Source organism: Antrostomus carolinensis, unplaced genomic scaffold (assembly GCF_000700745.2).
Source record: "Antrostomus carolinensis isolate BGI_N321 unplaced genomic scaffold, ASM70074v2 scaffold29316, whole genome shotgun sequence".
Lineage (NCBI taxonomy): Eukaryota > Metazoa > Chordata > Aves > Caprimulgiformes > Caprimulgidae > Antrostomus > Antrostomus carolinensis.
The window spans coordinates 1-9,442 of NW_010323003.1; the positions used below are offsets into that span (position 1 = coordinate 1).

At 55.7% G+C, this 9,442-nt stretch overlaps 1 protein-coding gene across 1 annotated transcript; it reads left to right on the forward strand.

Annotated features, from left to right (window-relative positions):
- Positions 1-397: 397 nt before the first annotated feature.
- ALDH4A1 (aldehyde dehydrogenase 4 family member A1) lies at positions 398-8,965 on the forward strand (the record flags this gene model as incomplete). Its single annotated transcript, XM_029085575.1, has 14 exons — positions 398-491; positions 799-891; positions 1,001-1,048; positions 1,423-1,578; positions 2,306-2,455; positions 2,568-2,642; positions 4,267-4,454; positions 5,334-5,407; positions 5,926-6,122; positions 6,500-6,547; positions 6,915-7,067; positions 7,280-7,401; positions 8,308-8,426; positions 8,752-8,965. Coding segments are annotated over 14 exons (1,630 nt in total), but the record flags the coding sequence as incomplete, so codon positions are not given.
- Between the last annotated feature and the right edge of the window lie 477 nt (positions 8,966-9,442).

Sequence of the window (9,442 nt, forward strand, 5' to 3'; positions counted from 1 at the left end):
CAGCAGCAGCAGCAGCAGCAGCAGTGGCTCGCTGGAGCGGAGCAGAACGTGCCAGCGGCTTTTGCCCCCGCACCCTGGACTTTGCCAGGAGCTGGCGGCACGTTGGGCTGTTTGGAGCAAACCCCATCGATTTGGAGTTTGTCCTGCTGGAGAAATTCCTTTCCCAGCACAAAAAAAAACCCAGCACCTTTTTTCCTAGCAAAGAGAAGGGAGAGCAGGATGGGAGCTCTGTCCAGGCTCAGTGCCCGGCTCTGGCGTCATCATCCGACGGGCAGGATGGGGCACGGGTGTGATAACGTGGTGCTGGGTTGGGTTGGGTTGGGTTGGGCAGGGAGCGTGGCGTTACCCGGAGCGTGGGGACCGTGGGGATTTCACCCTCTGGTTCCTCCTCTCTCAGGCGGAGATGGCAGCACCACTCGCCCATCCAGGTGACCAACGAGCCCATCCTCGAGTTTAAGCCAGGGAGCCCCGAGCGAGCAGCGCTTCAGAAGGTACCGCTGCGGGGATCAGCCTTTTTTGGGGTCTTTAAAGTCCCAGTTTGTGCTTCTGGTGCCTCACCACAGCCCCAGGCTCTTCCCTGGGGTGGGGAGAGCCCCGTCCTGCCCAGCCCAGTTCCTTCCCTTTGGGGACAGTTGGACTTGTACCTCCTGCCCCTCCAGCCCATGAGCGTCCCGTACCCGGGGAACTGAGGGAAGCCTGTCCTTGGGTTTCCCTTTGCTGGAGGGGAGGATGGATGGAGAGGGTGGTGGAGCTCTGTGTGTGCAGCTCCCACCACAGTTCTCTCCTCCTCTTGCTCAGGCGCTCGCTGACCTGAAGGGCAAGACAGAATCCATCCCGTGCGTGATCGGGGGAGAGGAGGTGTGGACGCCGACGGTGCGGTACCAGCTGTCGGTGAGTTTGGGGGGAACTCTTAGTGAACAAGAACAGAACAGGGGGGTGTACCTGGCAGGAAGAAGCTCTGTTGGACTGATGACCACGGAGGCTTTTCTTCTCTTTTCAGCCGTTCAATCATGCGCACAGGGTGGCCAAGTACTGCTATGCTGACAAGGTGAGCACACCTCGCTGCCCTCCCTCTTCCTTTCCTTGTTTTCTGGGTTTTTGGCTTTAAGGAGCCGTGTCTCACAGCGGGGTTGCCACGTTTATGGCGTGATGTGCTTTGGGGTTGCTGGTGAGGAGTCTGGATGAAATGCAGATCACTGCTCAGATTGTCAGCTGGGAGGCTCTGGGGGTGGGTGTTGGCTTTCCAAGTCCCACTGGGTCTTGGAACAAATTGGTACCAGGAGCTGGAAATGCGGGGTTGTGATGGGAAGGTGGCTGCTGGGGTTTGTCCCTGGAGGTGGATGGCCACTTGCCTTCCCCTCTGACCTGCTGGTGGAGAGCTGGTGGGTTCCTCCTTGCTGCCTTTCCCCTTTTCCTCCGCAGGAGCTCATTAACAAAGCCATTAACGCTGCCTTGGCAGCCAGGAAGGAATGGGACCTGAAACCTGTCCAGGATCGGGCGCAGATCTTCCTGAAGGCAGCTGACATGCTGAGCGGCCCCAGGCGAGCGGAGGTGCTGGCCAAAACCATGATCGGGCAGGTAAGGGGCATGTGGGATTGACCACAATATCAATATCAATATCATCAATAGCTGAGGCCAACGGGAGGGAATCTGGGAAGGCGGGAGCCAGGGAAGCGGGGCAGGAAGAGCTGCCAGGGTATTTTTTGGTATTGGGAATGGCTGTGGTGGTAGAAGTGCCCGTAGAAGGGCTGCGAGGGGAAACGGGCTGATCCTAAAGCTGGTCCTCACCTGTTTGCTGAGACAGAAGGGAGGTGAAGCTGGGAGTCCTCAGGCTTCATGGGCACAGGATCAGCTGTTGGGGCACAACTGATGCCATTATTGGGGTTTAAACACCCCAGCAGCCCTGGCCTTCCTGGGGAGGCCCCGACTGGCTGTGGGGGAACACGGGTGGATGTGATTTCCCCTGGCACAGCCACAGGCTGCCTTTGCCTCCTCTCAGTGTGGAGACGTGGTGGGATGGGGGTTTGCAGGAGGGTACACATCCTTCGGAAGCCAGCAAGTGGTCTGCGTGAGAGAGGTGACCCACAAACCACATCCGGAGGCGCCGAGCTGCAGCGCTGCTGTGATCCCCACCCCGCCTTCCCTCAGAGTGTTTATTTAATGTGACCTGGTTGGATGAGGCTTTGAGCAACCTGGTCTAGTGGAAGGTGTCCCTGCTGCTGGCAGGGGGGTTGGGACTGGATGAGCTTTAAGGTCCCTTCCAACCCAAACCAGTTTGTGATGATTCCATGATCTCTCCTGACAGGGTAAAACAGTCATCCAGGCGGAAATCGATGCTGCTGCCGAGCTGATAGACTTCTTCCGATTCAACGCCAAGTACGCCCTGGAGCTGGAGCACAGCCAGCCCATCAGCGTGGACGTCAGCACCAACAGCATGGTCTACCGGGGGCTGGAGGTGAGGAGAAGGGCTGGGGCTGTCCCTCTGCTTCTCGAGTTCCCCTTTTCACCCCGAGCTGTGGTGTCACCCACCGAGAAGGGGCACCCACCGAGCCCTTTCCCACCCGCAGGGTTTCGTGGCAGCCGTCTCTCCCTTCAATTTCACAGCGATCGGCGGCAACCTGGCCGGGGCTCCGGCGTTGATGGTGAGTGCTGTGGTGGGGTTGGTGGTCAGTGTTGTGGTGGGGTTGATGGACAGGACAGGAGGAGGATCTGGTCTCTCCGAGGCTGTGGTTTGCCTGATCTGAGATCTGCAAGGAGTGAATTTGGCCTCTCTGGTTCTCTTGTGCCATTCAGTAGGACACACCTGGGGTCCTGCTTCTCCTGGTCCCCTTGAATTCAATCAGCTGCTTTGCAATTAGACTCAGATGTCTTTAATTACCAGAAGGCGTTCTGGATTTTTGACCAGTTCACTGATGGGACAGGCGTGATGAGGGAAGTGTTGGAAAATAAAAAGCTGCCCATTTGGGGATGTCACGTTTTAAAGCTGCATTCAAGGTGAAGAACTTGAACCTGTCAGTTTTGTAGGGGAGAAGCTGGGAGAAGAAATGAAAGGAGTAAAGCTCAAGTGGAGCTGGGAAGTTTTTTGGGGAGGGGAGATGCATTCTGCCCACCCCAGGGTTTGAGGAAGGTCCTTGGCTTTGGTGTGTTTGATGCTAAACTCATCCCAGAGCAGACAGACCTTGCTGGGACGGGGTGAAAAGGAGCCGAGCAGGGTGTCAGCGGGTGGTACCTGCAATTAACGTTAGGAGAAAATGGTACTTAATTGGTGGATGTTAATTAGAGCCCCAGTGTTTTAGTCACCACAGTGCACTTCCCAGGGGATTAAACATTGCTCCTGCCTAAATAGCTGGAGAGATCAACACAGTTAATGCCGCTGCAGCGTTGGGAGCGGGATTTCCTCGGGAATGGAGCAGCTGCTGCACTGTACGGGTATCTGGGCTGCTGGCCATCCCGTCTCCAGTCGTGGCCCCAGTTACATTTCCCAGTTACCTGGAAATTTTTTGTAGAGTGTGGTTTTATTTTCTCACTGTTTGGAGTGGAAGGATGATGGGAGGGTGGGAAGGAGCTTTGCCCGCACCGTGAGTCCCTGGAAAGCAAGTGCCTGGTTGAGACAGAGTCTGACAATTCCCCTCCTGCTGCCTGGGGCTGTGACCCTCTTGCACGGTGACGTGTGGTGGGGGACACGCAGCGTGGCGGTGACGCGCGGGAGGTCACTGCGCATGGAGCTGGAGGGAGGATGGTGGCGCGGAGCCAAGGGGTGGGATGTCCCCGTCAGCGTTCCAGCGCTGTGTTTTCCAGCCAATGGTGCCCTTTGCTTGTGCAGGATTAATCCGGGTGTGGGGTTTGATTTCAGTGCCCCGGCTGGCACAGGCACCCGCAGAGCCGGTGGCAGCGGGTGACAGCGCTCACAGTGTCCTAAGCACGTTCCTTAGCGGTGCCGTCCCCTTTCCTGAGACAGAAAGCAGGTCCGTGCTTCGTGGCTCCTCTTTAGGGGAGGGAAAACTCTGCGTCCCCAGCAAGGGAGGGTGTGAAAGGCTGGGACAGTGACCCGGTGGTGTGAAGGGGGAGGATCCTTGTGCCTTCAGCTGACCAGGGCGATCACAGTCCTTTTCAAAACCGGTGCTTGGGGTGAAAGGTGGGTGGGGATCACCCGAAGGTGTCACATCCACCCTGGGATGGACTTCTGCCAGAGCACTGAAGCGTTGCCTGCTCGTGTTTGGGCTGAAGCCTTTCCTCACGTGGCTGAAGCCTTCTCCTCTCCCCCAGGGAAACGTGGTCCTGTGGAAGCCCAGTGACACTGCCCTGCTCTCCAGCTACGCCGTCTACAAGATCCTCCTCGAAGCCGGGCTCCCTCCGAACGTCGTGCAGTTTGTGCCGGCGGATGGTCCCGTGTTTGGAGACACCGTCACAAGCTCCGAGCACTTCTGCGGGCTCAATTTCACCGGCAGCGTGCCGTACGTTGGGGAGGGGAGCAGCAGGGGGGGAGAGGGGTGAGGAGCTGCCAGCTGAGGTGATGCTGGGCGCTCGCTGGGGGTCTTTGGAACATGCGGGACAGCGCTGAGTAGGGCAGCAGGCAGACCAGAGGCCGCCCTTACACACTGTAATTCAGGTTGGGCTTTAAAACTGATGAGAAAAGGGTGTAACCAGGTTTTGTTGCTACAGGGAGGGCACTGAATAGCGGGGAGTTCCTGTTGCTACACCCAAGGCACAGGGAACAGACAAACTGCCTGTGCCTCTGCCCCGTGTCCCGGGGTGCTGTGATTTGGCTTAAGGAGCCACATGGTGCTGGCAGAGCGATGCCGGCTCCAGGCAGACGCACAAGCTCGTGCTCTGCCAGCGTGTCAGGGTGTGTTAGTGACACCAAGGGCCCCAGCAGCCCCCGATGAGCTCCGTAACCCCGCTCCAGTGGTGAAGGACATGGTCTGATGAGCACGGTGCTTTAAAGGTGGGAAGCTCATAAATTAGTATTAGTGGCCGTGCCTCCTGCCGGGAGGTTATTAGCATTTTTATTGTTTTGCAGCCCAGGGGTTTGTCACAGTCAGGACAGAAAGGAAGTGGGGAAGGGGGGGAAGAACAGAAACTTCAGCTGGACGCTGGCTCCTGTATCTTCCCTGTGACACTGCAACAGTTTCTTGTTTTTAAAACTAGAAGGTGGTTGTGTAGTGATGCTGCTTTGAGACCTCAGGCCTCATCCTCAGCTCGCGCCTCCTTGTCTGCTTGCAGGACATCCCTGCTTTTGGGGCTGGCCGCAGGGGTTTGCCAGGGTCCCCTTCAGCACAACGTGCCTTTTCCAAGGCAAGAGAGCACTAACCAGCTCCTCCTTTCTCTTCCAGGACTTTCAAGCGGCTCTGGAAGCAGGTATCCGAAAACCTGGATCGCTACCGCAATTTCCCACGCCTGGCTGGAGGTAACTGCCGCTTCTTACACCTTTTTTTGGTGGGTGGGGGGACCATGCAGGGCTGGGGAGTTTAGTTTCTCTGCTCAGGAGAAGCTGAAGTGATGGCCAGGATTCCTCCTGGTGAGCAGAGAGCAAAGGACACAGCAAACTCTCCTGTCCACCCTCGGTGGCAGAGGTGTAAAGCTTGTTCGTGTGGGTGCACCAGGTATTTGGAGGAGCTTATGGCACAGGATGGGCTTTTATGGTGGGGAACTGGCTCTGGGGCAGGAGGTGGTGACGCTCTGGGGTGGCAGAGCCTCTGCACTGAGTTTGGGAATTTGGATCAGTCCCTTTTCCATCAGCTTCGTCAGCCTCCTCCAGCCCCGGGGTTGTGCTCCCTGGGATCACGGCACTGTCCCTGTTCCCCAAGGGACCGTGGACCAGGCAGGGCGAGCGCTGGCCCAGGGACCTGCTGTAGCTTCTGCTTTTCGGAGGCAGCGCAGCCCTGACAGCTCATTTACCCCTTTTCCTTCCTTCTCCGGGACCAGAGTGTGGCGGGAAGAACTTCCACCTGGTGCACAGCTCGGCTGACGTGGCCAGCGTGGTGAACGGGACCCTGCGCTCGGCCTTCGAGTACGGCGGCCAAAAATGCTCGGCTTGCTCCCGCCTCTACGCCCCGGACTCGCTGTGGCCCCAGATCAAAGAGAAACTGCTGGAGGAGCACGGGAAGATCAAAGTGGGAGACGTGAGTGGAGCTGCCGGGCTGCTGAAGGGCTTTGCGGCTCAGCGGGTGGTTGATGGGATTAGAGACTGCGGTAACTGGCTACTAATTCCTATTGAACTGAGCTTTTTATCCACTGGTTCTCCCCACCACCGCCCCTCCGTCCCCCCTTCATCTTTTTTTAGTGATTAGAAATTAACTTGTAGCCAGTGTCTGCAGGAAGGATTGTGTAAGTCGCTGAATGCTGCAGACTAATTGAAAAGGGGTGGCTTGCGCCCGCGAACAGAGGTGTGTTTGGAGCAGAGGCAAGCGTTGTTCGGGGAACTGGAGCTCCTCCTCATTTCAGAGTTAGCTTTGGGCACGCTGTGTACTCACATTCCCTCCTTTCTGGCTTCTCACAGCCCGCCCAGGACTTTGGGACGTTTTTCTCTGCAGTGATTGATGACAAGGTGAGTTCACCTCTTCTGTCTCTACTAGTGCAAGAAGGTCACACCACCAGGCTTTGGCTGGGTGTTGGGTTCAATGGTTTTTATTGCTTACAGCAAAGTATGAACACTGGTGATGAGTTAGAGCTGATTATCCACCCTCTTTTGCTCCCTCCTGGAGTACTGTGTGCCCTAGTCACTGCCCCTCTTGAAAAGTGGGGTGTTTTGCTGAGAAATTCTCTCAGATGTGAACTTCAGAGTGGCCAGGACCATATTCCAGCTCCCACTCCTTCTCCTGAGCTGGAAGAGCAGCGTAGCCCTGAAAGGAATTGCCCGCCCCTCCTTTTCGCCCCCCAGCCCACACTCTGGGGTTATTGTCGCCCTTTCTCAGTCTTTTGCACGGATAAAGAAATGGATTGAACACGCCAAGAAGTCGTCCAACCTCAGCATCCTGGCGGGAGGCGGCTGCGACGACAGCGTCGGGTACTTCATCGAGCCATGCATCGTGGAGAGCAAAGACCCGCAGGATCCCATCATGAAAGAGGTGAGAGCAGCTTGTGGGGGGGTGACAGGAAAGGTGCCGAAGGGGCTGGGGGGTCTCCGTCCTGCCGCATCTGCTGGGCGTGTGGAGGTGGGTTGTACGGCCAGCTGGTGCAGGGATGTTCCTCTCCATCATGGTTGTAGCTAATCAGAAGTGCCCACTGTTTGTTTTTGGAGGCTGTCCCCACCGAGTGCTTTATTTTTTTGGCTGTACAGGAAATTTTTGGCCCGGTCCTCACTGTGTACGTCTACCCCGAGAAGCGGTACAAGGAAATCCTGGAGCTCATCGACACCACCACGCCCTATGGCCTCACGGGGGCAATCTTCGCCCAGGAGAAGTAAGTGCCAAAATCCGCGCTGCCGTGCGGCTTCCCCAGCCAGCAAAGATGCTTTTCCCCGGTTCTCGGGTGAACCATGTTCCTTTGCTTCTCTCCTGAGCCCTGCACTGCGCAGTGAGGAGGAGAGCGAGTGTTTCCTGCAAAGCTTACGCTGCTTTTAGCCCTTATCTTGCTGAGGAGGGAAGGGGATGGTCTGAGGTGTCTGGTGGGTCTGTCCAACCAAGGACCAAGGGACAGGCCAAGAGGAAATGGGCTCCAGTTGTGCCCAGGGCAGTTGAGATGGGATGTGAGGAAGAATTTCTTTGCCGAAAGGGTTCTGAGGCATTGGAAGGGGTTGCCCAGGGCAGTGGTGGAGTCCCCATCCCTGGAGGGATTGGAGAGTCGTGTAGACATAGTGCTGAGGGACATGGGTTAGTCACAGGGGACTGGTCAGTGTTGGGTTCATGGTTGGACTCGATGAGCTTAAAGGGCTTTTCCAATCCAGGCTATTCTGGGATTCTGTAAGATGGTTTCTCAGCCCAAAGATGCTTTTTTGGGGAGAAACCAAAAGGTGACAATTGGGGTGTACAGGAAGATGCACCCCCAACCCTCTGAGGCAGGAGGTAGGCTGAGAGCAGTGTAACCCCAAAGAGGGACCGTCCTTAAGTTATAACCACCTTCATTTTGTAACAGCAAAACTTAAAAAGAGAAACAAACGAAAACCAAACCAAACTGGGAGAACTGAATTGAGTTCTAAGTTTACAGGACGCGTTTCAGTGTTTGTTAAACAACACACAGTCCTGGAAACGTGGGCAAAGAAACACAAACAGGCTTTTTGCACAATTTTAATCACTGCAGAAGGGTAGAGGCCTCCACACAAGTTTTTGCTGCTGCGTGGTGGTCACAGCCCTTTCTGTCCCTCCCTAGGAGAGTCATCGATGAAGCCAGGAACCTTCTGCGCAACGCGGCCGGGAATTTCTACATCAACGATAAGTCAACAGGCGCCGTCGTGGCTCAACAACCCTTTGGTGGCTCCCGCATCTCAGGTGAGACCAAAATCTCCTGTCTGGAGACGGCACTTACCTGCACGGCCACGCACTGAGCTGCTTCCTGCTCTGGCCAAGTCCCCCATCCTCCATCTCATGGTCACTGCTCTGGCCAAGTCCCCCATCCTCCATCTCATGGTCACTGCTCTGGCCAAGTCCCCCGTCCTCCATCTTGTGGTCACTGCTCTGGCCAAGTCCCCTGTCCTCCATCTCGTGGTCATTGCTCTGGCCAAGTCCCCTGTCCTCCATCTCGTGGTCATTGCTCTGGGCAAGTCCCCCATCCTCCATCTTGTGGTCACCGGCCTTTTCTTTCCTTCCAAATCAGGCACCAATGACAAACCTGGTGGCCCCCACTACATCCTGCGCTGGACGTCTCCCCAGGCCATCAAGGAGACACACGTGCCCCTGACGGACTGGCGCTACGCCTACATGCAGTGACGCCTTCGCCCCGGCCCTGCCCCGGTACTACTGATCCTCAACGCACACAGTGGCCTCACAGCTACAACCTTAGAAAGCACTTAAATCTACTGATCCTTAACCCGACAAGCTTAGGTTTTATTTTTAAAGAAAAATTCTATTATTAAATTGTTAACTCAAAAAAGAAAAGTCCTCATGTTTCTTAGGCTGATGAGCAAACTTAGCTAATTAATTAAGGGTTGCAGAAGAATATCTGGATCCCAGGTTCCCTGTTCTTCCCATTTTGTCCATCCCAAGTGGTCCAGCACCATTCCCTCTCAACAGGGCTGAGGGCGCTGGAATTAAAGTGGGAGATGGGCATGAAGAGACTGACCCTGTCCCAGTCACTTGTGGTGATTTCACTGGGCTGGCACTGGGCTGCAGCCAAACCCAGCTGCTTGCTCACTCCCCCCTTCCCCAGGGGACAGGGGAGAGAATTGGGGTCAAGGGTCGGGAGACTCATAGGGTGAGAGAAGAACAATTTAATTAATTGACCAAAAATAAAATAATACTGATATTAAAATAATTCTGATAATAATAATAATAGTAATAAAATATGC